Source organism: Petaurus breviceps, unplaced genomic scaffold (assembly GCF_028583685.1).
Source record: "Petaurus breviceps papuanus isolate PSGF00001 unplaced genomic scaffold, PetGlider_PUasm1.0 90752, whole genome shotgun sequence".
In the NCBI taxonomy this organism is placed as follows: Eukaryota; Metazoa; Chordata; class Mammalia; order Diprotodontia; family Petauridae; genus Petaurus; species Petaurus breviceps.
The window spans coordinates 120640-147629 of NW_027187336.1; the positions used below are offsets into that span (position 1 = coordinate 120640).

Consider the following 26990-nt stretch of genomic DNA (forward strand, 5'->3'; position numbering starts at 1 on the left):
AAATGGAAGAAAATTTTTTTGTGTGTGAGGCAATTGGGGTTAAGTGACTTGCCCAGGGTCACACAGCTAGTAAGCGTCAAGTGTCTGAAGATGGATTTGAACTCAGGTCCTCCAGACTGCAGGGCCAATACTGTATCCACTGCACCACCTAGCTGGCCCAAATGGAAGAATTTTTGAAAGGGTAGTATAGGAGCAGCTAGGTGGTACAGTGGATAGAGCACCAGCCCTGGAGTTAGAAACATCTTTGTTCAAATCTGGCCTCAGACACTTACTAGCTATGTGACCCTGGGCAAGTCATTTAACTCCAATTGCTCCCTCCCCTAAAAAAAAAAAAAGAAAAAGGATAGTATATAAAATAAGAGCAAATACTAATACAAATCCAAATAACCCTTGAAGGTATCCCTTAGAAATAACACAACTGATAATCATAGTAATAACTCTGAATCAAGGGAAGTTAAGGAAAATGGTTACATTGTTTTAAAAGACACATGTGTAATATGTTTTAGAAAGATTTCTATCCCAAATTGCTAATTAAAAAACTTTTTTGATAAAATTTTGTTATCTAAAGAAATAAGGACAGGGGTTGGTTTTGTGATTTCATTGGTACTGGGAGCTCCCAAGGAGAAATTTACCCTACAAAGGGGAGGCAGGACTGCACCCTCTCTTGGAGTTACCAAGAGAAGACCCATAAGTTGAGTGACTTTGCCAGTGTCCTAGCCACAATGTGTCAGAGATCAGATGTGAATGGAAGTTTTACTGGTTTCAAGGGCAGCTCTGTATCCACTCTGCTTCCCTTGTCTCTCACCTAATAGGTCAACTATTCAAAAATTTAAAAATCTGAAAATTTACTTATGTTAAACAAGTAATTATCTTGGTAGGGCTGACAATGAAGCACTATAGTGACTTTTAGGTACAAGAAAACTGGAAGAACTAAAGCGCAGAAAGACTGAATAATTTTGTTAAATTTTTATAAGCCCAAGGGTTACTAAGCACCAGTCAGCCTCACTTACAGGCTAAGCCCCTCATTCATTATATCCCACAATCCTTCTACAAGTCCCCAAAATGCTGACAGGGGAATAAAAACTTATTGGTACCAAAAAACCAGACTCCCCAAAACAAAAACCCCACAACCACTATCTGTTTTCTTATATTTGCACCTAGAGCCTCAGTTCTTAAAAGAAATTTTAGAAGCTTACCTGACAGTGAATGTGGATACAATCATAATAATAGCGCCATTCATCTGGAGAAAATCCAACTGTCACTTGAAGGGACAAGCCAGGAACAAGACGATGCTGCAAGGTCAAATAAGTTATCATCAATCCATGATTGCTGAATATCACCCATTGCTTTGTAATAAAAAGCAAAGTAAAAGCAAAGACTATTCTTTTAACCACACAAGGTTGACATGCAACAAAGAAAATGAAAATGAACATAAAAGGAAACAGAAGGAAATGAGTTGTCAATAATACTTACTTTTTTAACATACTTGATCTCAAAATATTTGGTTTGTGGGGGTAAAATATGAAGATTTATGACATCATCAGAAACATTGATCAGATTCTGGGGGAAAATAAAAGATGCATGTAAAATAAATACAAAGTACCCTCTTATTAGTTTGCTAAACATTGTGGTCTAGACAATTAAGCTAAAGACCTTTCTTCAGGCTGGTGTTATACACCACTAGTCACTGATAGAGGAAACAGGTCAAAGAATGGCCTATCCAGGACAAACCATTCCTTCAGAAAGCACCATCTTCATATGTGAGGGACATCTTGGTTCTTTGACAAAATTATCAAATGGGGCAAAGTTAGGTAACAGAAAAATATTTTAAAGATTTTATTTTTAAAATGAAAAAAGATACAAATACCTTCATTCAACAACTTAATGCAACAAAATGTTATTGAAACAGGTCAGCTCTTAGATCTTGTTTTCTATCAAGGATAGAAAGATAAGAAATACCAGAATAAGTTTGCAAGTTAGAAGTTTTGCTAAAAGGGAGAAAGATTTTAACTTTTTTTTTAAGAAAAAAAAACTGAAGAATTAAAAAGGGGTTATTCTAAAAGGTGGATGACAAAGAGAAAAAGTGTGATGGACTAAAACTGCAAATTGTAATATACATTTTTAGGAATAGCCAAAATTATAATTTATTTTTCTTGACTATTCAGGAGCTATTAATCCTCCTCTTCCTTCTCCTCCTCCTCTTCCTCCTTCCAAATGGAGGTGACGAGTGAGAGACTGATGATAGGGATAAGATAGACCAAAATAAGGAAGACAAAGGAAAAGAAAGTAAGCTTTTAAACACTAAATAATTGTACAGAATGGAACTGAAGAAAGACCAGAAAGAATCATACATTAATTAGCAGGATGGCAGTGAAAATTATGTGTTGAATTCATTATATGTTTATAATGAAAAGCAAGCTGTACATATTTAGTTTCATGATCAATCTCTTTTTTCTGTTCCCCATAGAAATACTAGTTTGTTAAATTACAAATAAGTAATAAATAAAAGAAAATCCTCTTGCAATTATAATACCAAGGGAGAAGAGAGAGACAGAGAGAGAGAGAGAAGCAATTTCTCGTGACAAGGCATTTTAAACTTAATTTGTTTCTTAAGAATATTATGGTGGTTTTTTTTTAGTATCACAAACTTAGTAACCATTTCCAAAGACAAATAATCAAATAAACACAAAATTAGGAATACAATCTTACATAAACACTTATTAAAAACAAATTGCAAACAAAAAGAACTGAATTTGCTCACTTTCCCTTTTCAAGGGAAAGTAAAGGGAAAGTGGAACTGCTGAAGCTCTACTTTTACCTTTGTTATATTTTTTTCATATATTTCACAAAGACACACACACACACACAAACTAGCAAGTCGCTAGGGTTCTGGTGATCTTGCTTTGCATGTCTTCATGTAAATCTTTCTGAATTTGCTTATATTCATATCAGTAATTTTATGGCAACATAACTTTCCACTCTATGCCATATTTACTCAGTTATTCTTCAATCACTGGATATATAGGTTATTTATATTTTTTGCTATTACAAATAAGTATTACAATAATGTTTTTGAGCTGCTATGAATATTTGTGTCCTTTTTAGACTATTTTAGGATAATTTTTGGAGAAGGAAATAGCAAACCACTCCAACCTCTTTGGCAAGAAAATCCCAAATGGGGCCATGAAGTGTAGTACATAAGTAAAATGATTGAACAACAAGATGGATAGTTTTAGGATAAAAATAATTTTAGAATATTTTAAAGATAAAAATACTAGGAGTGAATTTTTTCTTAATGATTAACTGGTATTTTAAGAAATCCTTGTCATTTCCCATTGACCTCTTCCATAGAATCCTGCCTTATATAGTATAGGACAAGTTAATACATCATCCATTTCTGCAAATTTAAACTTCAGTCAATACCTATAATCCACCACCTATAATCCTGCCACCAAGTCATCAACAGTATTCTGAAAGTTGTGACCTAGTAATCAAATTTCTAGGTCAAAAGTATAATCAGTTTTGTGACATATATTGTCATATAGCTATAGCATCAGTCTTACCAACAGAGTATTATAGTTTATTTTCCCACAACTCCACAAACATTAATTTTTTTATTAGATTTTGTTACTTTTGTCATCATGGTGGATATAATCTAGTCTCTCTCTCTATCTCTTCCCTGAGTTTTGAGTCTCATCTATCACCAGCTGTCTGTTGGGCTTTTCATACCGAAGCTCCTGGCGACATCTTAAACTCCACGTGTTAAAAGCTAAACTCACTATCTTTCCCCCTAAACTCCTCCATCTTATTTCTGTTGAAAACACCACCCCTCTTTTCTTCCCATTTTTATTCTCTTCCCCACCCAGCCCCCCAGACCATTCCAGAAGTCATTTGGTAAGATCAGATGGAGGAGAAGCCTGACCACTATAGGTCAGAACTCTCCCCCCCCCCCCCCCCCCCTTGTTCATTGGGCTGCTTAACTGCTTAAAGAACTTAAATGAGATGGAAGCCAACAACTTCACTCCTCCAGAGAATCACCAAGCCTTATCATGCCTCTATGCTCTGTAGTACCCTGGCACCATCATCTTAACTACTTAAATAATCTAATGATTTCTGGGTCCAGCCATGCACTCTATCATTGAACTCAGGACTTTGGAGATTTTCCATCTTCCTTACAAGCTGGATTCTTTGTGTTAACTGTCCACAGTTGAAGTGTGAGATCCTTGAGAGCAGGAACTAGCCATTTATATTTGTATCCTCAGTACTTAGAATGGTGCTTAGCACATTGTATGCACCAGGGGTGAGGCACCTGTGACCTCAAGGCCACATGTGACCCACTAGGTCCTCAAATGTGGCCCTTTGACAGAATCCAAACTTCATAGCAAAAATCCTCTCAACAAAAGGATTTATTCTATAAAACTTGGACTCAGTTAAAAGGTCACACTCAAGAACCTAGAAGGCCACATGTGGCCTCAAGGCTATAGGTTCACCACCCCTGGAATTAAGTGCTTTTCATTTATTCATTCATATCCTAGACTCTTCACCCTCTGTCATCCCACATACTAGTCAGTTGACAAACTTTGCTGTTTCTACTCCCTAAATATCTCTCTAATCTGACCCCCCTCTCTGCACTTAAAAAACTGCCATTTTAGTTCAGGTTCTCATCACCTCTTGCTTAAATTATTGCAACAACTTCCTAATTGATCTCCCTCCCTTAAGTTTCTCACCATTCCAGACCTTCCTACACATTTGCTATCAAAACAATTTTCCTTAAGTGTAGATCTGACCATGTGACTGTCCCAGCCAAATCTTGAGGCTTCCTATCATCTCTAAGATAAAACATAAACTCCTCTGTTTAGCCTTTAAAGCTTTTCACAACCATGTCCTAACCTATTTTGCTAGACTCATTGGACATTACTCTCCTTCCCATACTTAGTGATACAAACTGGCCCCTCCTTATCTCTAGCCACTGAAATGCAATTTAAGCGCCATTTTCTAAATTTTCCTGATGCCCCCAAATGCTAGCATTTTGTTTCTCAAACTAACTTGCACTTAACTAAATATATATACACACATACATAATACATGATATACACATGTGTGTACATACATACACACATATGCATACATATATGGATTGTGTGTATGCATGCAGGTATGTGTTAAGCTAGATGGCCCAGTGAATAGGGAGCCAGACCTGGAGTCAGGAAAGCTCATCTTTCTCAGTTCAAATCTGACTTAACACACTCACTAGCTGTGTGACCCTGGGCAAATCACTTAACCTCATTGGCTTCAGTTCTTCATCTGTAAAATGATCAGGAGAAGGAAATGACAAATCACTCCAGTATCTTTATGAAGAAAACCCCAAATAGGTCATGAAAAGTCAAACATAACTAAATAACAGTATATGTATGCATACATGTATATATGTATATACATATGTCTATGCATAAACATATATGATATGTATTTATTAGTTTAATATTATTAATAATTAATTAATATACTGTATATATTTAATATTACTTATTGTCTCCCTCAATGAAATGCTATCTTGCTGTAAGTAGGAACTATTTCATTCTTGGTGCTTGTATCCCCAGTGCCTGGAAATAATAAGGAATTAACAAATATTGATTGTTCTTAAAGTTGTCATCATTTGTATTTCTCTGATTATCTAGGAATTTGAGCATCTTTCTGCATGGTTATTAGCTGTTTGTATTTCCTCCTTCTAAAACTTTCTGCTCATGTCTTTTGACCACTGCTCCACTGGAAGCAAGTATTAGTTTTATACATAAGTATCAGTTTCTCATAGATTCTAGAAGCTAGAACTTAAAGTTACATATTACTATTGATATTTTTTCTGAATCTATTTCTTTTCTCTTAATTTTAGAGATATTTTATTGTACAAAATCTTTTTATCTTTGTATATATCTTTATGTCATTAGTTTTTATCTGCAACAAATTCTTCCATTTGTTTGATTGATAAAAATGTCCTTCCTCTCCATAGCTGGGACGAAATATATTATCTCTCCTAATAACATTGTTTATTAGAAGAGTTACATGTTTACCAGTACTGGTTCGTCTTTTCTTCAATCATCCTATCCGAAGTAAATACACACTTTCTTATTATAATTCACCAATGGATCTATGGTTTCAATATAGATACTACCTCTGATACAGATCTCAGGCCACACCCAAACCTGAAGTCAATCTGCAACATGTGGAGGCCAAGCTAAGTCATCAAGAACTTCTTAAAGCAAAAAATACTTTCAAAGCACTGAAATAAATGTTGGTGATACAAAGCCAAAAGTAACAGGAGATTATAATCTATTGGAAGGATGCAACACCCATACAAGATACAACAAAAATACAAGGTAATCTGAGCAAGGAGAAATTAGTAAAGATAAGGGGATCACAAAGGGCTCCCTATAGGATTTAGCACATGAACCCCGAAAGAAGACAAAGATTCTTTAGGTGATAGTGAATTTAAAAGGACATTTTACACATAGGAGAAGGAAATATGTAGAAAATGGAGGCAAGAGATTGCAGAGTTTAAGGAACAGCAAGCAGATTTAACCTTAGTGTTTGAAAGGGAATAATGTGAAATAATCCTGGAAAGGAAAGCTAAAGGCATATTTCAAAGGACATTGAATGCCAAATTGAGTTCACATTTTAGCCTAAAGATAATAGTTCTTGAGCAAGGGAGTGACCTGGCTTGTGTTTTAGAAATATTATTTTGTCACTTCTGTAGAGGATATAATGGGGAGAGAAAAGACTGGAAGTCATTAGTACATTTGGTTGTTTTCCTTTATGCTCAAAGAGAATCAAAAGACATCACTATGTTGGAGTCAAGGTACAGTGTGCCAGACTATGACTGATCAGACCAACACAAGCTCAGAAGGCTCTGCCACAGGCTGGGCACAAATAATCCACATGGACGTTTGGAATGGAAATGTGTCTAAATTTGCACATTTCAAGTTTCTTTTTGAACCACTGCAATTCTGCTTTACTCATAGAGCACCTTCTTTGATGTAGGCATGCCATGTTGTTTGGTCCTGTGCCAGTGTCTCCCATGTCTCACAATCAATTCCAAAATTCTTCAGAAAGACCTTGAGAATGTCCTTGTATCATTTCTTCTGACCACCTTGTAAGTACCTGTTTTCATGAGTTCTCCATAAAATAGTCTTTTAGACAGCCCATTAGAGATGCACTTTCTGCAGTAGTTTGAATGCTTAGCAGTTTAGCTTAAGAAAGAACCTCAGTGTGATCTTCAGAATCTTCCTAATACAAATCAAACTGATTTCTTCTGGAGTTTTTGGGCAACAAACACTTTCTGAAGCCACACTGATTCTCTAGTAGATAACCATCTTCCAGGTGAAGGATCAGCCTATTAAAGAGGACTCTGGCAAGAATATTGCCAGCAATGACTAAGAGAGAGACCTCACTGTGACTGTCACAGGACAATCTATTTCCTTTACCTTTTTAGAGGCATCCTTGAACTACCAGGGAATAACCTCCTCTTGTCATAGAACACAGAAAATTTCAATGAGCTTTTGTATGAACAATAGATTCCCTCCCTTGTAAATCTCAGCCAGAATGGAATCAGCACTCGATGCTTTGACAAATGAGAGAGCCCAATAGCACTCAAAACTTCTTCTTCAATTGGAAATTCAACTAGAGAGGGGCTAACTTCAACCTGAGTTGTGTGGATGATCTGTTGAGAAAATATGGAAGTGTTCAGCCATTTCTCCAGGATCATGTCCTTATTAGTAATCAATCATGAAAGTGCTTTGGATTATTATTATCATCATAAAACTGAATTTCATCTGCCTTCTTACTGAACCAAGAATCCTGCATCTCACTAAGCTTCATTCACACATTATTTTTGATGAAGATAAACACTGTCTTCTTGGAGACAGATTAATGATCCTGTTGGTAAACCCAGTGGATTTCTTGTTTTTTGTTTATCACCTTCTGAATTTCCCCATTATTTTCATCAAACCAATCTTGATGTTTGTGAATGTTCATATACCAAATCTCTGAAAGCTGTCCATTCCTTTTCTGCTCCAGTGTTGCCAACCATGTGTTGGCTTTTCCTCCAAGTTAGCAATGAACTGTTCTCCCTCTGAGAAGCAGTCTAATATGTTGATATTAAGTGTTCTGGTAGTGGTTTTGCCTTGGGACCACTGCTTTTGCTAAATGCAAATTATTAACTTAGAGAGGATAATTCTAAAATAGCCCAGCACTCTGCATCACACATCACCTTCCTCACTCTCACATCCTATCTGTCTCTTCTCCTTATAATGTTCGTTAATGACAATGTTTGCTTCAAGGATGCATCCATGAAGTTTTATTACATTTAGATAAATGGAAGACAGAGCTGGTGAATAGAAGGTCATGAGATGCATAAGTCTCCGGTGGTAAGTGACCATTGCTGTTGCTGGGTCTCACTCCATTCCTCCCAAGGACTCCTTGTCATGTCTAGTAGTCTGTGCCTATTCATGCATTAAAGTCACCCAGAAACATAAGTTTGTCCTCTTTAGGCATATTGATGATGAAGGTCTCTAGGTTTTCACAAAAGTTTTCTTTGACCTCATCAGGGTTCATCATGCTAGGACCATATGTGCTGATGATGGTGGGATAGCACTTTTCCTGCAATTGGAAATTGCATTGTCATGAGTCTGTTGTTCATTCCTTTTGGCAGGCATACGAGCTTGCTGACTAGATTATTTTTTATTGTAAAACCTATGCCAGCTTCATGGTGGTTCCCTTTTCTGTGGCCACTCCAGAAAAACGCGTATCCAGCTCTGACTTCAGTTAGCTGGCCTTCATTTATCAACCTTGTTTCACTCAGGGCTGCTATTTGGATGCAATACTTACTAAACTCTCTTGCAACAAGAACTGTTTGTCTTTCAAGTCTGCTGGATTTCATGTCCATAAGTGTGTGCACATTCCATGTACCACACCATTCCATGTGTGTGGATATTCCATGTGAGCAGAATTATTTTTACAAAAGTTTTTGTTCATTTTTGGCAGGATCCTCACCTGTGCAGTAAGTAGGCTAGGGTTGGGTGAAGTAGACAATTTTTAGGGCATCTTTTCTAGCCCTTTCCTCACAATAGGGGGTAAGCAGGGCAGTCCTTAAAAAAGTTGATTGGCACCAGGGGGCTACTGAATTCCACTGCTGCTTCCAGTAAGAAGACAACCCCCTATGGCCTGGTCCACCTATGTGCAAGGTTGTGACTACAGTTCCCAGTGTATTCACATCTATCTCTTTGTCACTTGTCTTTTGCCATAGGACTTTGAGATGGGTAAAAATGGCAAAATGGTGTGGGTAATGTTTTTTGATTTGTACGTAATTTGGATTGAAGTGAGGTAGAGTTGCACAAAATTGTCAGCCTCACTTTCTCTCCCAGAGTCATCAAAATCCAGTGGTAAGACAAAGTGAAGACAATTGGTGATAGCTTGTAATTCAGTGGATGACCTTGGTGTCTTCAATGTCTAGCCCAGCTCTAAGTACTCTATGGTGCCTTCTGCAGCCACTTTCATGGTAATTGGAATAAATTGTTCTCATTTGCCCATTCTGCCAAGGGAAGTCTTCACATGCTTAAGGCAGACATCCCCCTAACTCATTTGAGACCCCTCAGTTACCCTCAACTTGGTTTAGCCCATTTGACATAATGATTTACTAGGGTATGAGTGCTGTGCATACTTCCACTTCTTGGAGCCACAGATGAAAGATGGGTGAGTCAAGTGGACACCAAAGGTGGATGAGTGTAGCAGCAAGCACCCCAGTGTCCCCAGGGTGACTGCTCACACAGGTTCTTGGATCTGCTTTGATAAAGGAAAGCAACTCAAAATGGGTTAGCAAACTTACTTTAATCAGTCAAACATATATCATTTACCTCATTCAGGGGAAAAAGGTCAGCACCCCAAACTTCAGAGTATACAGGCAGAATTATCAAGACAGAAACAGATCAAGTAGACAGCTTTCCAAACTGTCCAACCATTACATGCATACCAAATCAACATCTGGGTTTCAAAGCCGGGGGGCTCTGGACAACGGCTTCCCAGAATCCAGATCAAATCATAGAACACTTCTCAAAGTGAGCCCCAAAACAAAGCTACACATCAGGGCTTATATAGCCTTCTCCTGGCTCAGAAAATGTAACAACCTTATCGACTCACTGGCCAATCAAGAAGTATCTACTGAAAAACAAGCCTCCCACCCCAGGCTCCAGGTGCACTTTAGCCTAGGGGCAGGGAAAATCTTTAAAATTTACATTCCCATTACAATGAGCAACCCTCACACCAGAGGTAGTCTGCCCTGAACACACCCTACACTCCCATGCGTACAATTAGAAAGTTATTGTATAACAATGCTTTAAAAATCAACAACTTTGAAAGACTTAGGAACTCCTGGTGAACATAATAGAGCCCAATCATGGTCCCAGAAGATTCATGATTAAATATGCTATAGAGATGATGCACTCAGAGTGCAGATTGAAGGGATTTATTTGGTTTCAGTTCTGGCTTTGGTTTTGGACCGAGATAATGTGGGAATTTGTTTTGCTTGCCAATACATATATACAATGTATTTTCTTGTTTTCTTAATGGGAAGGTGAGGGAAAGAGAGGAAAGGGAAAAGTTTGAATGGAAAAACAAAATAAAATTTAATTTAAAAAAGAAAGTTCTTGGCAAGTAGTGGTGAGGGTCTTAACCAGGACAGTGGATGTGTGACTAGAGAGGAGCTAGATGTAAAAAAGAATTAATAAGACTTGGCATTTAATTGAATGTGGGACAGGGAGAGGAATTGAGAGGAAGGAATGAGTTGAGGATTACTCCAAAGTTGTGAATCTAGGTAATTGGAAAGATGGTGGTATCCTCAACAGAAATAGTTAAGTTTGGAGTGGGGATGGATTTAATGAAAAAGATAAAGAGTTTTGTTTTAGAAATATTGATTTTGAGATAGCTACAGGACATCTAGTTGAAGATGCATAACAGGCATTTTTTGATGTAGGACTGGAGTTCAGGAGAGAGATGAGGGCAAGGTATAGAGATCTAAGTTATGTATGGAGATGATAAAATCCATGGAAACTTATAAGGATCTGTAATGCCAAGCAAAGGAAACTTCCCAAGGTTCAAAATACCAGCATAGGTGCTCTCCATTTTATTCAGTGAAAAATTAAGAACAGAGAAAATCAAAATATAGCATAATTCAAAATACAGCATTCACCAAGTATAATTCAATAATCTCCAAGTACTACTCCACCCCTGAACATTATAATTCATTTAGTCAATCCCAAAGACCCTCTTCTAAGTACTACTCCACCCCTAGGCTGTACATTCATTTAGTCAACCACAAAGCCACTCTTCTCAATCTCTCAAGATTAGTTTCCAATCATAAGTAAAGTACATTCATTTGGTCAATCACAGAGCACAAAAAAGTCAAAAGTTCCTTACCCTTGGATCACAGTTGAATCTACCCCAGAGTTACAACAAGCTTAAGCACAGCATTTAATACCCAAAGAGAGGTCTTTTCTTCATCTTGACCCTAGGCAAGTTCTCAGCAATCTTTGTTCCTGGGGAGACAAAGCTTAGCAAGGCCACAAAATACATTGCCAGTGACTTCATTAATTCATTCTCTGTCTCCAGAACAGTCCTAGAACCCCTGAAAACATTAGCAAAACCCTCTTCCAGGATTTCTGTAAACATACAACAAGAAAATCCTTCTTCAGGGCTTCTGAACCAACAGCAAGGTTCCAACACTTCTGCAACAACAGGACTGTCCTTCACCAGTGGACAGAATTCACTCTCTGTCTGCAGAACAGTCTCAGGAGCTCTGAACCAACAGCAAGGTTCCAGAACCTCTGCAACAACAGCACTGTCCTTCACCAGTGGACAGAATTCACTCTCTGTCTGCAGAACAGTCTCAGGAGCTCTGAACCAAGAGCAAGGTTGCAGAGCCTCTGCAACAACAGGACTGTCTTTCACCAGTGAACAAATCTGGCAAAACAACATCAAAACAGACAGACAAAGTACCAGCATAATAGCCATGTCTCCTCAATCCTTGGCAGCTCTGGGTGGCAGCTCTCAAAAGTCCTGGGCAATTCAAACTGGCCCTCAGCAATCCTCTCTGTCTCTCTCTGCCTCCAAGATGCTGCTTCCAAAAAGTTCTTCTGCCTCTCTCTTTGCTTGTGTCTCTCTAAATTTATGCCACCAGCTCCTCCCAGTTCAGCACTCTCTTTTCACATCAACAAGTCCATCCCACAAGTGGGATTAACAAGCTCTAGGTTTTAACACAATCAATCCAAAAACCAAGTCAATACAGGGGGATCTTTAAATTCCATTACTATTACAGGGTCATGGAAAAATTAGAGAGTTGGAGGCTCAATATAGAGCTGATGAGGTACCTGGGGTCTAGGTCAATTTGTGAAACCAACTTCTAAAATCAGTCTGTGCAGTTGTAACTACACTTTGCATTGTAAATTATCTGTAAAATTCCTTTCCCAACCTTGGGCTCTGCCCCTTCCGCCTATCTGAACTCTGCCTAGGCAACACCTTGTGACCCCTTTCTTCTTACTTAATCTCTTCATTTCTCCTCTGGCCTCGCCCATACCCTCCTTTGTCCTTGCCTTTTGTCTCCTTCTGGCCTAAATCTTATCTAAACTATCTATGCACTAAAGTCACCAGTTCCTCTTGGTCAGCTCTGACCTTTTTCTATGCACTGAGGTCCCTCCTGTCTGGTCAGCCCTGACAATGGCAGCCCAACCCTTTAAAAGTAAAAGCATGTACCCCTCTCACTTGCAGGTCCCCTAAAGGACTCTTGCCGCTTCTCATAGAGGCATAACAATAAAATTCTACAACCCTCACTCCAATTAAGCCTGAGACTTTGAATTCTTTCCAGATGCTCTTGCAGGTTTTCTGGTCTTAAATAAGATCAGAATTCCTGCTGAACCTATTGGGATTCCGTCCCTCATCAGAGCCATCCACAATTAGGGGCAAGGATATGGATGGTATGTCAGGAAAGAAAACTGATCAGAACTGATCAGATAGGTAGGAGGAGAACCAAGACAGAAAAGCATCAGAAAAAGCCAGGGAAGACAGAGGAAGTGTTGGTCAACAAAGAGAGGTAAAGAGGCATGAGGACCAAGAAAAGGCCATCAGATTTATCATTGAAAAAATCAATAGTAACCTCAGAAAGAGTAATTTCAGTTGACGAATGAAGATGGAATTTAGATCTCAAGTGGTTGAAAAGTGAGTAGAAAAGTAAATAGAAGTAATGAGAGCAGATAGCTTTTTCTTGGAATCTACTTAGTCAGATGGTCATTCAACTCCTACTTTAAGACCTTGAGAGACAAGAAACTCAATCTCCTTGCAGCCCTCTGTACTGTAATGTAATGCCAAGGAAAGGCAACTTCCCAAGGTTCAGAATACCAGCATAGGTGCTCTCCATTTTATTCAGTGACAAACCAAGAACAGAGAAGATCAAAACATGACATCATTCAAAATACAGCATTTACTAAGTGTGATTAAATAATCTCCAAGTACTACCCTACCCCAGGACCTTCCAATCATTCAATCAATTACAAAGTTCCTGGTCTAAATACTTCTCACCCCTAGGCTATACCTTCATTTAGTCCACCTCAAAGCCCCTCTTCTCAAATGGAGATTAGTTTCCAAACATAAGTAAAGTACCTTCATTTGTCAATCACAGAGCACAAAAAGGTCAAAAGTTCCCCACCCCTGGATCACAATTGAATCTACCCCAGAGTTACATCAAGTTTAAGCACAGCACTTAATACCCAAATGGAGGTCTTTTCTTCATCTTGACATGAGGCAAGTTCTCAGCAATCTTAGTTCCTGGGGAGACAAGGCTTAGCAAGGCCACAAGATACATTGCCAGTCTCTTCATTAATTCATCCTCTGTCTGCAGAACAGTCCTAGAACCCCTGAAAACATTAGCAAAACCCTCTCCCAGGATTTCTGTAAACATACAACAAGAAAATCCTTCTTCAGGGCTTCTGAACCAACAGAAAGGTTCCCAGACCCCTGCAACAACAGCACTGTCTTTCACCAGTGGACAGTATTCACTCTGTCTGCAGGACAGTCTCCAGACCCCTGCAACAACAGCACTGTCCTTCACCAGTGGACAGTATTCACTCTCTATCTGCAGGACAGTCTCAGGGCTTCTTAACCAAAAGCCAGGTTCCAGGACTTCTTCAACAGGACTGTCTTTCACCAGTGGACAAATCTGGCAAAACAACATCAAAACAGACAGACAAAGTACCAGCAAAACAGCTATGTCTCCTCAGTCCTTGGCAGCTCCGGGGGGCAGGTCTCAAAAGTCTAGGGTGATTCAAAGTGGCAAAACAGCAATTCTCTCAGTCTCTCTCTCAGCCTCCACGAGGTGCTGCTTCCAAAAAGTTCTTCTGCCTCTCCCTTGTCTCTCCAAATCTATGTCACCAACTCCTCCCAGTTCAGGACTTTCTTTTCACATCAACAAGTCCATCCCACAGGTGGGATTAACAAGCTCTGGGTTTTAACACAATCAGTTTGAAAACCAAGCCAATACAGGGGAATCTTTAATTGCCATTACTATCACATTACAAGCCTCCCACCCCCAAGTTTCAGGTGCACTTTAGCCTAGGGGCAGGGAAGATCTTTAAATCTGCATTCCCATTACACCCTCTGAGGCAGTCATTTTGTGGATAGTTGAAATAGTTGAGTTTTTCCATGCTATGTTATATGTTACATTATATTACATTATATCATGGCACATCATATCACATTACATTATGCTACACTAAGCTATGCTATGCAAAACCCACATTAGACCACTAGGAGACAGACTAGAAGTCAGAAATGCCAGCAGAGGATGGGTCCTGGTCCTAACCACCCAATTCTATACAGCACCAGTTGCACCCAGACTACAGAGGGCATAGAATGAGTACAGCCTGTCCATCTAATTCATGAGTGCAAGAAGGAAAGGAATCTAGGATAGCATAAAGTCCAAGCCTAGAAATTGAGGCTACAGATACAGTATAAGCAGAGATGAAAATACCAGATACAATGAAGAAATATGAGTTAAGAGAAGCCCATGGTGGGGGGGGGAGGGGAACAGCTAGGTGGCACAGTGAAGAGAGCACCTGCCCTGGAGTCAGGAGGACCTGACTTCAAATCCAGCCTCAGACACTTAACACAAAAATTAGCCATGTAACCTTGGGCAAGTCACCTAACCCCAATTGCCCCTCCAAAAAGCAAAAAAAAAGAAAAAAAAGAAAGAAAGAAAAAGAGAGAAGCCCATGATGTGAATGCAGAAGAAGAGAGTAACTTTATAACAAATACAAGTAAAACCTCAAAGAAAAGAGTGGCTTGGTCACCAGGACTCTAATAATAGTTAGAAGAAATTAATCAAGAGATTAAAAGTGAAATTAGAACACTTGAGGGAGAAAAAAAAATAAAACAAATACCTTAGGAAGGAAGATGGAAAGCCTTACCCAAGTGGTTAGCTCCCTGAAAAATGGAATGTAGTCAGTCAATCGACATGCATTTATTAAGCACTTACAATGTGTTAGGCACTGTGTTGAGAATACAAATAAGACAGACTCTGCCCTCAAGGAACTTACATTCTAACGGGGAAGATAACACATAAAAGGAAGTCAAAAGGAAGAAAGGGGGAGAAAGGTACCCAAATGGGAAAGCATGGTACACTCTGATTAGAAATGAAGAGGTGGCTGGCCTGAGAACCCCCTTTAAAGGGAAATTCTGAGTCGTCCAATAAGAAGGAGGAGAAGCAGGAGTGAAAGGTACCTTCTGAGGTGTGAATCCTGGAGCTAAAGTGATCTTTCATGACAAAGAGGTTTTGGGGCATGGTGGAAAAGTCCAGAAAGTAGCTCAAGAGGAAATCCCCCAAAACCTCTAGTGTAATAAGCTGGAGATAGGGACATGATTGAGGTGCTGGCCCTTCTACATATCAATGTCTTCCCAGGCTTTTTCTGCCCTCAGGCACCCAATGGAAGTTAATATTACAACAAACAAGAAGAAATAAAACAAAGTCAAAGAAATGAGAAAAATGAAAGAAAGTGTCAAAAAAAAAATATTGAGATGTAGAGCCAAGATGGCAGAGTAGAAGCACAAACTTTTTGTGAACTCCTGCTCCAATCACTTCTAATACATGTAAAAGAATGACTTTAAACAAATTTTAGAGCTACAGAACCCACAAAATGACAGAAAGAAACAAATCTCCTGCTGAGAGCAGCCTGGCAGGCTGACAGGAAGGATCTATCTCAAAGGAGCTGGGAGCCAAGCACAATCCTGCATGAGCCACATGGTTCTGGCCCCAGGGTGGCCCCAACCAGCAGTGGCTGGAGCAGACTTCAGAAGAGTGAATCACCAGCAGCGGTGGTGGTTTCCAGACTTCTCAACCCATAATCTTCAAAGATAAAGTAAAAGGCCAGTGTGGAATTCTGTTGGAATGGGGAACAGAAAAGCATGGTCTGGCTCCTGCCTCTGGGGTGAGAGGTGGCAGAGGCATTGGGTGGCTGCAGCAGCTGCCTTGTGGCTGCTTGTGGAGCTCCTGGCAGTAATGGAAATGCAAATTTAAAGATCTTCCCTGCCCCTAGGCTAAAGTGCACCTGGAGCCTGGGGTGGGAGGCTTGTTTTTCAGTAGATACTTCTTGATTGGCCAGTGGGTCCAGAAGGTTGTTACATTCTCTGAGCCAGGAGAAAGCTATATAAGCCCTGATGTGTAGCTTTGTTTTGGGGGCTCACTTTGAGAAGTGTTCTGTGATTTGATCTGGATTCTGGGAAGCCGTTGTCCGGAGCTCCCCCGGCTTTGAAAAACCCAGATGTTGACTGGGTATGGATGTAATGGTTGGACAGTTTGGAAATCTGTCTACTTGATCTGTTTCTGTCTTGATAATTCTGCCTGTATACTTTGAAGTTCAGGGTGCTGACCTTTTCCCCTGAACAAGGTAAACTATATATGTCTGACTGATTAAAGTAAGCTTGTTAACCCATTTTGAGTTGCTTTCCTTTATCAAAGCAGATCCAAGAACCTGTGCTGGCAGCAAACCCTGAGGACGCTTGGGGTGCTTGCTGCTACACTGGCCTACAGATTGTAGGGGGACCTAGCCACCATTCAGAGGGTAATCACTCTTGCTTTAACCTGCTTGGATCTGGATCATGGTCTTGGGGGGTGGTTCTGGGGTATGTGACCAGTGTGCCAGAGCTTGTGGGGGCTGTAAAGAGGGTGCCCTCCTAATAGCTCTGGCAGCTGCTAAAACTCCAGCGATTTGGGATAACTCTCTCTCCATTCTGGAAGCAGAGTTAAAGAGATATGGCAAATATCTCTTTTAAAAAATGGCAAAGAGCTAAAAAGTCAAGCAATTGGCTGGCAACATGAGCAAGCAGAATAAGCACAAGCAGACCCTAGAATCCTTTTTGGGGGACAAAAGGGATCAAAGCATGGAATGGGAGGAAGACAACAAAGTCAGAACTCCTGTATCAAAAGCTTCCAAGAAAAATATGAATTGGTTGCAGGCCATGGAGGATCTCAGGAAGGATGTTGAAATCAAGAGAAGTAGAGAAAAAATTGGGAAGAGAAATGAGAATGATGTAAGAAAATCATGAAAAGTGAGTCAACAGCCTGCTAAAGGAAACCAAAAAATACACTGAAGAAAATAACACCTTAAAAAATAGACTAACTCAAATGACAAAAGAGGCTCAAAAAGCCAATGAGGAGAAGAATGCCTTAAAAAGCAGATTTGCCCAGATGGAAAAGGAATTTCAAAAACTCACTGAAGAGAATAATTTCTTCAAAATTAGATTGGAGCAACTGGAAACTAATGAATTTATGAGAAATCAAGATACTATAAAACATATCCAAACAAATTAAAAAATAGAAGGCAATGTGAAATACCTCACTGGAAAAGCCACTGACCTGGTGTAAGGGTTATGGGATTTAAAGATCTCCCATGCCCCATGGACGTGCTGACATAGCAGAGCAAGAAAAAAAAAAAGCCGAGCTAACGTTGTGTGGTGTGTGGTTGCCTTTTTTTTTTTTTTTTGAGTTAGGATTCCGGCTGAGCACTGCCAGGGGCCAGAGCTGCTGGGAGCGCTTTTCCAGGACGCTGGGTGGTTGCTGTGAGTGGGGAGAGGAGGAAATAACAAAAAAAAAAAAAAACTAGCAGAAGGAATGTGCATGCAGCTTTTGTACAGGCTGGGCAGAGTTGCCCTGACAGCTTCCAGGAGAATGTGTGTGAGGAGAATGGAACAAGGTTAGATGAGGAGTCTCCTAATGTAGAAGCTCTCCCCATACGAAGAAGAAGGCAGGAGAACCACCGAGGCAAAACAGAGTCCAGGGAGATAATTGAGGATTTCACTCAACAGGAGATCACTGATATATTGAGTAGATTTACCCAAAGAATGGGGGAGTCTTTAGTGTCTTAGATAGTAAGAATCACTGATGGAGGCGCCGGAGGAATAACACTGGACAATGAGGACTGTTTAAAATTCATAAGTATCAGTCAGAATCCTTTTGTACACCAGGCTTTTAGGGATCACCATATGCAAGGAGGAAATAACAAAACGAGTCTTCTAGCTTTAGCTGCAGAAGGTTGCAAAAAGCAATATCCAACTGAATCTATGTGGCCTAGGGGAGACAGACCCTGGTACTCACTTAGAGACTGTATGAGAAAGTTAAAGGAGGAGGTAATGAAAACTGCTATCCTGATTGGAGATGCAAATGCATATTATGATACCCCCCTAGGAGTTCCTCATAGAAATATCATAGTGAAGACGGCTCCTCCTGCATATAAGCACCTAATTCTGACTCTTTTAATTGGAGAAATAGGGCACCCTCTTTCAGAGGTGCTGGATAAGATTTCACAATTAAGTGATTTAGGGGAATGGGAAAAAGACAAATTGCCTCGAGAGAGAAGAGTAAACAGCCAGAGGATTCAGAGACAAAATAGACCCACAAGAAGGGAACTGTTTACTGCTCTATTAAGAGCTGGGGTGGACTTTAGAAGAATAGATGGTATTCCAACTGAAGAGCTGCATAAACTGTACCAAGAAAAGGTACTTAGCATTAGAATGAACAGGGAAGCAGGAACCACCCCCGCAGGTATTTCTGAATCTGAATCTTTGTATCCAAGTTTGCCCCACCTTCAGGGGGAATAGGAGATAGGCCAAGCCCCAGCCCAGATAAAAGAAATATGCAGAAGAGATTGCAGACCCCATATTGGTTTAACAATATATTGGAAGAATGGATCAACTACTGTGACTAGGGCACTGATTGATACTGGGGCTGAGGCCACACTTATCTATGGAAACCCTGATAAGTTTAAACATGGAACTCCTATTACCATCACAGGTCTAGGAGGCACTGAAATATCAGCCAGACAGGTTAAAATAACAATGAAAATTGGGCAGTTACCTAAGAAGGAATATACTGTGGTTGTTGTACCCATTCCTGAATACATCATTGGAATAGATGTATTGAGAGGCATGACTCTGAATTTACCTGAAGGAAGATACCAATTTGCTGTGAGGAAGATAGGAATTAATACAGTTTTAGTAGGAAAACTAAAAATGGACCCAATCACTTTACCTGAACCTTCTGAAGTAATTACTTTAAAACAGTATCGTGTGCCAGGTGGGCAAGATGAAATTGCCACTACTATAAAGGAATATGTTGAAGCAGGAGTGTTAGTCCCTACAACCACAAGATGGAATAATCCTGTCTGGCCAGTAAGAAAATCAGATGGGACGTGGAGAATGACTGTGGATTATAGACAGTTGAATAAGGTGACTCCTTCTTTGTATGCTGCTGTTCCAGATACCATCACCTTAAATCATTTATTCTACCGTGAGTGAGGCTACAATAGTCTGGTTATTGTCTCTTTGCTTCTTCTTGATTTTTTGTTTGTTCACCTTGTTTGTTAGATTTGTTTCCACAGGCTTGGTACCCTCCATCTGTAGATGCCTGATAGCTTAAGCTGGATGTCACCCTCTGTCTGCAACTGTGATGTGTCACCCTTGGACCTGGCATCAAGCATATTAAGAACTGACCTCTCAAATGGGACCCCTAAGGACAGGGACAGCTCTACATCCGATTTCAGCAGCAAGTAGCCATAGAAGAAGAGATCTTCACCCCTTACCACAAGATTTTGGGGCCCCATTTGTTTGGGGTGGGGGGAATGATGGGGAGCTTGTGCTCAAGCCCCACCCTAAAATATGGTTTTTTGTGTTTATTGTGTGCTATTTTTGTTATATTGTTGTGAAATTTTGTTGACACCAGTTATTCCTACTGTATTTTTGCCAAGTAAGGGACATGAAAGATCTTGGGGCCGAATGTAAGGGTTATGGGATTTAAAGATCTCCCATGCCCCATGGACGTGCTGACATAGCAGAGCAAGAAAAAAAAAAAAAGCCGAGCTAACAGTCCTGTGGTTGGTAGTTGGCGGCAGTTGCCTTTTTTTTTTTTTTTTGAGTTGGAACTCCGGCTGAGCACTGCCAGGGGCCAGAGCTGCTGGGAGCGCTCTTCCAGGACGCTGGGTGGTTGCTGTGAGTGGGGAGAGGAGGACCTTTGCCTGAGGTAGCCTGTTCTGTTTTAAAGGCTTGAAAATGTGGGTGCTTTCTACTTTACCTACCTGTGCCAATATCATAACTACTCTGATGGCTTTCACTTTCTGGTTTTGGGACTCAGTCTTTTGGTACCTTAATAAATTTTCTAGTTTATTTCCCCAAATGGCAAACCTGACGTATTTTGTGATGGATAATTATATCAGCATATTTGTAATCTCTATAGGCATTGTGAATATGGCATTGCTGATACACCTGGAAAATAGATTCAGGAGAGATAATTCAAAAATTATGGGGCTACCTGAAACCATGATCAAAGAAAGAGCCTAGATACTATCTTTCAAGAAATTATCAAGAAAAATTGTCCTGATATTCTAGGACCAGAGGGCAAAATAGAAATGGAAAGAATTCACTTATCACCAATTTTCAAGAGAAAAAGATCCCCAAAAGAAAACTCCTAGGAATATTATAGCGAAAATTCTAGAGTTTCCACGTCAAGGAGAAAATACTGCAAGTCAGGAAGAAACAATCTGAGTATTGTGGAAACACAATCAGGATAACACAAGATCTAGCCAGCAGCTTCCACATTAAGGGATCAAAGTGCTTGGAATATGATATTCCATAGGTCAAAGAAGCTAGGACTAAAACCAAGAATCACCTTGTCTAAAGTTTCAGGGGAAAATATGGTCATTCAATGAAATAGAGGATTTTCCAGCATTCTTGATGAAAAAACCAGAACTGAACAGAAAATTTAACTTTCAAATACAAGAAGCAAGAGAATGTAAACAGGAAAAAGAAATCATAAGAAACTTATTAAAGTTGAACTATTTACATTCCTACATGAAAAAATGATGAGGCTTTTCTTGGTATGAGGATAGTTTAAGGGAATACACACACACACACACACACATATATGTATGTATAGGAGGGTATATGTGTATATAAATATATATGTGAGTGTGGGCATATATATGTACATGTATACATAGAGCATACAGGATGAGTTGAATATGAAGAGATGATATCTAAAAAATAAATTAAGAGGTGAGAGAGGAATTTATTGGGAGAAGGAAAAAAGGGGAGATAGATCAGGGTAAACTATCTCATATAAAAGAAGCAAAAGAAATCTGTTACAATGGAGGGGAAGAGCAGGAAGATGAAAGGGAATGTGACAACCTTAGTCTCACTGAATTTGGCTTAAGGAGGGAATAACATATACACACAATTGAGTGTCTTACCCTACAGGAAAATAGGGAGGAAGGGGATAAGAGGGGAGATGATAGAAGGGAGGGCAGATTGGGGGAGGGAGTAGTTAGAAGCAAACACTTTGGAAAGGGATAGGGTCAAAGGAGAAAATAGAATTATTGGGGGGTGGGCTAGGATGGAGGGAAATATAGTTAGTATTTCACAATATAACAACTATGGAAATGTTTTGTATAACTACACATGTACAACCTATATTGAATTGCTTATCTTCCCAGTGAAAATCTGGAACTCAAAGTTTTAAAAATAAATGTTTAAAAAAAAATGGTTTTTTACAGGCACTGGGGTATAGATCCATCTTGCCCTACTAGAAAGTGTGTGTGTGTGTTGGGGGAGGATATAAGAGAGAACAGATGGGGGGAGGGGTATTCAGGAGGCTTGCTATTTTGGGGTGGGGTAGGAGAAAGACAGGGAGAAAAATTTGTAACTCAAAATCTGGTGGAAATGAATGTGAAAACTAAAAGTAAATAAATAAATTGGAAAAAATTGAAAAAAAAAATACTATCAAAAACAACTTACTATAGTAGCAAGCACCCTAGCTTACCCAGGATGGCTGCTAGCACAAGTTCTTTGATCTTCTTTTCTAAAGGAAAGCAACTCAAAACGGGTGAACTATCTTACTTTAATCAATCAAACATATATCATTTACCTAGTTCAAGGGGGAAAGTCAGCACCTGGAACTTCAGAGAATACAAACAGAAGTTACAAGAGAAAATAACACAATACAACAGACAGGGCTTCTATCTGTCTGATCATTACATCCATACCTAGTTAGTCACCAGAGAGAGAAGCACCAATATCTGGGTTTTCAAAGCAAGGGGGCTTAATGGTTGCCCAGAGTCTCATCTGGTCAAATCACACAATTCTTCCCAAAGTATGCCCCAAAGCAAAACCTTGCCTTAGAGGTATATATAGCCTTCTCCAGGGTCAGAGAATATCACAACCTTCATGACCCACTTGACTACAAAGTAACAAAAGTTGTGACTTCCTGAAAAACTCTTCCCACCACAGGCTCCATGTGACCACATTCAGTCTGTTAGGGAGCAGAGTTTATTTTCAAATCAGGAAAGGTCCTCATGTTCAACTTAGGCTTATTAAGGGGCAAGGAAGATCTTCAAATTCCCATTCCCATTACACTTACCTAAAAGACAAATTGAAGAGAAAGAATTTAATAATCATTAGACATCCTGAAAGCCAGGGCAAAAAAAAATGTTTAGATACCATACTTCAAGAAATTGTAAAAGAAAACTGTCCAGATCTATTAGAAACAGAGGGCAAAGTGGAAAATATAAAAAATCTACTGATTACTTCCTGAAAGAAAACCCACGTAGAAAATACCTAGGAATGCAAAAGCCAAGATTTGAAGATTCCAAAATTTAAAATAAAAGATATTGCAAACAGCCTTTATCTTTTGCCTTCTGGAATATCATATTTCAAACTTTACTTTTATTTTTAGTGCAAGTTTTTAGGTCTTGTGTAGTTCTTTAAGGTTCACTCAATATATATTTACCACACAATCAAGATTCTGATTCTGATACTAGGTACCTAATGACCTCTAGAACATTCTCAACATTCACATCCTCAATGAGCTCAGCATTTTCATAGTCTTTCCTCCCCAATCCCTGCCCTCATGCTAGGGATCTTCAGCATACATAGATACTTCCTCAAACACCCAGTTTTCCCAACTCCTAAATATGCTGATTTCCTATGACCTCCATTCTACCACAGCTACACACAGGGATGGTCATATCTTTGATCTTGTTATCACTCTTAAGTGTTCCACTTCCATTTTTATGAACTCTAAAATTCTCTTATCTGATCACAATCTCGTTATTCCACCTCTTCCTTTCCTCACAACTCCAAATCCTGTTCTTCATCCTCATCACAACACATAGTCCCTCTAAAACTCAATTCTTTCCCAGGCTATCACCCTTGTACTGCCTACATTCTGCTCACCTCCCCATCTTTTTTTTTTTTTGCCTTTTGGAGGGCAATTGGGGTTGAGTAACTTGCCCAAGGTTATACAGCTAGTTTTTTGTGTGGGTGTTAAGTGTCTGAGGCCAGAACCGAACTCAGGACCTCCTGACTCAGGGGCCAGCGCTTTACTCAATGCGCCACCTAGCTGCTCCTCACCTCCCCATCTTGATCCTTTAGTGAATCAGTTCAGCTCTTTCGCCAACCAAGACACAGCCTTAGATTTCTCCCAAGGTCTGCTGCCTTAACTCCTATTCATATAATAATGAATGAAGCTAGAGAAATCAATAAGCTGTACTTATTGGGTCCACTAAAATTTATGCTACATAATCTTAACTGGGCCCTCATTACAGTGAGGCAACCCTTTTATACCCACCTCTAACTAATTCATTATCATACTCATCATACTGGTTTTTCCAAGTCTTTGCATCCCTCTTCAAATTTCCCAGGGTTCTCTCTCCACTTGTGCTCTGAGCTGAGAACCTTGCCTCATTTCACTGAAAAATTTGAGGTCATTCACTGACAGCCCCCTTGTCTCCCTTCCTCCTCATCTTGCATCACTTAGATGTCTTCCACTATTATGCTCTTCACTCCTGTCTCATGTGAAAACGTGGCTCTTCTTGCCAAGAATGACCCCTCTACATGAACTGGATGATCCCATTCCATCCTGTCTCCTCCAGTAGATTGTGCCCTCTATTATTCCCACTCTCACTTATCTTCAATCCTTTCTAGATTCTACTTGTTGTTTCTCTAATTGTCTACAAACACCCCCAAGTATCTCTCAACTTTTCTATTCCTACAAGCTATTGGTCCCATTATCTTTCCTGCCTTTTGTGTCTAAATTCAGTAGTAAGCCCTTCTTTAATTGATGGCTCCACTTCCTTCCCTCTCACTTTCTTCTTAATTCTGCTGTTTGCCTTCAGACCTCATTATTCAACTGAAACTTCTCTCTCCAAAGTTACCAATGACCTCTAAACTGCCAAATCCAATGACCATTTCTCAATCTTCATATCCTTCTTGACTAACCCTAGACATTGTTGATCAATCACTGTCTTCTTAAGATTCTTCTAAGTTTTTGTGACACTGCTCTCTCCTAGTTCTCCTCCTAACTCTCTGACTATTCCTACTCATTACTCTGGTGACAACCTAGATGTCATCCTTAACTCTCCCCCCAACCCCTGATAAAACTGCTCAGTTGCCAAATCTTATCATTTCTGTTGCTACAGCATCTCTTAACTCCCTTTCTCTCTACTCCTATGTCCCTCACTCAGTTAAGACCATCATCATCCTTCATTTGGACTATTGCAACAGCCTCCTTATTGGTGTACCTGCTCCATGTCTATCACACTTCTAATTCATCCTACATAAAGATGATTTTCTTAAAGCACAGGAAACTGTGATTATGCCACTCTCATACTCAATAGACTCCAAAGGGGCAGCTAGGTGGCACAGTGAATACAGCACCAGCCCTGGAGTCAGGAGGGCCTGAGTTCAAATCGGGTCTCAGACACTTAACACTTACTAGTTGTGTGACCTTGGGCAAGTCACTTAACCCCAACTGCCCTGCTCTCCCCCTCCAAAACAGCAAAAACAAAACAAATACCAAAAAAAAAAATAGATTCCAATGATTCTCTATCACGTCTAGGATTGTCTTTAAACTCATCTGGCACTTAATCTTTTTCATAAACTGGTTCCAACCTTCCCTTCCAGGCATATATTTTTCATACTATCTGTGGTCCAGCTAAACTGGTCTTCTTACCGTTCCTCACACACTCCACTCTACCTCCCATTTTCAAGACTTTACACAGGTTGTACCTCAAACCCAGAATGCATTCCTTCCTCAACTCTACCTCTTATTCTCTAGTTTCTTTCCTAGAATTCCTAGTTTCTTTCAGAATTCAGCTACTGTGCCACCTTCTACATGAAGTCTTATCTCATCTTTATTGCTACTAATGCCTTTGCCACAAAATTATTTCTTTTAATTTCATGTGTATATATCACACATATATATGCATGTGCATATATACACACATGTATATATACACACACATCTATGTATATAAATATATTATTTATTTCCACATTTTCTTCCCCAGTAGAATTTTAGTTCCTTAAGACCATTAATTGTTTCACTTTTTGTCTTACTATGACCAGCAGACCACTTAGCACATAAAACAGTTATATGTTTAATAAATGCTTATTGATTGAATGAGGCTTCAGGTTAACCACATAATTACTCTGGCACTCCTTTCCTTTTTACAGAGAAACATACCTAGTAGCAAGAAATGTTAAGGATTGAGATGCATAATCTAGTCCTGCCTCACTATGGACCTCTGGAATTAGGTAATCTGACCAGGCTTGGGAAGTGGAATGGCAATGGACTAATTTTACACTGAAGGGTTGTCAGCTGTTTCTTCTCTCTCTCTGTCATTATTCATGCTATTCTTTTCACTTAGAAAGCCCTTCCCATTCCCCATCTCTAGCAAAATCCTACCCATTGAATCTCTTAATTTTTTTTTGGAGGGGGGAAGGTGGGGCAATTGGGGTTAAGTGACTTACCCAAGGTCACATGGCTAGTTTTTGTGTTAAGTATCTGAGGCAAGATTTGAACTCAGGTCCTCTTGACTCCAGGGCTGGTGCTCTATTTACTGTGCCACCTAGCCACCCCTAACCAATCTCTTAATTTTAATAGTAACTAATACTGATATAGTATTTAAATTTAAAGTTTCAAACAATTTAGACACATTTCATTTTAGTCTTCTATCTACCCTGTGAAGTAGATAACTACAAGTCCAGAAATGATTTCTTCTATACTGGATCTCCCCTTGTGAAAACTCCCTCCATCTATGCAGATCAACAACTCCTAGAAGTAATATCTTGGAGTTGCCAGGATCATTGAGAGGTCCATGTCATTCCATGGACAGGAAGCTCAAATATTGCTTCTTCTGTATAGTCTTTCCTGATCCCTCTGACCAGGAGTGATCTTTCCTTTGAGCTTCTAAAGCATTGTTTGTATTTCTTTCATGGCATTTTAATACTTATTATCTTGTATTATTACATGTGTACTTCATTTATCTCTCCTATTAGAATAAATACTTCTTGACAACAGGCCCTATAATTCTGTACTCCCCAACAATGCTTTGCTCATAAGCAGTAAACAAATA

At 39.6% G+C, this 26990-nt stretch overlaps 1 protein-coding gene across 1 annotated transcript in view; it reads right to left on the reverse strand.

Annotated features, from left to right (window-relative positions):
- CFAP221 (cilia and flagella associated protein 221) overlaps window positions 1–26990 on the reverse strand; it is a 123823-nt gene that overhangs the window by 83010 nt on the left and 13823 nt on the right. The window contains exons 4-5 of the mRNA XM_069067751.1: window positions 1474–1560; window positions 1197–1292 (exon numbers count right to left, since the gene is read on the reverse strand). Of these exons, the coding sequence (XP_068923852.1) occupies window positions 1197–1292; window positions 1474–1560 (183 nt within the window). The remainder of the gene's footprint in view (window positions 1–1196; window positions 1293–1473; window positions 1561–26990) is intronic.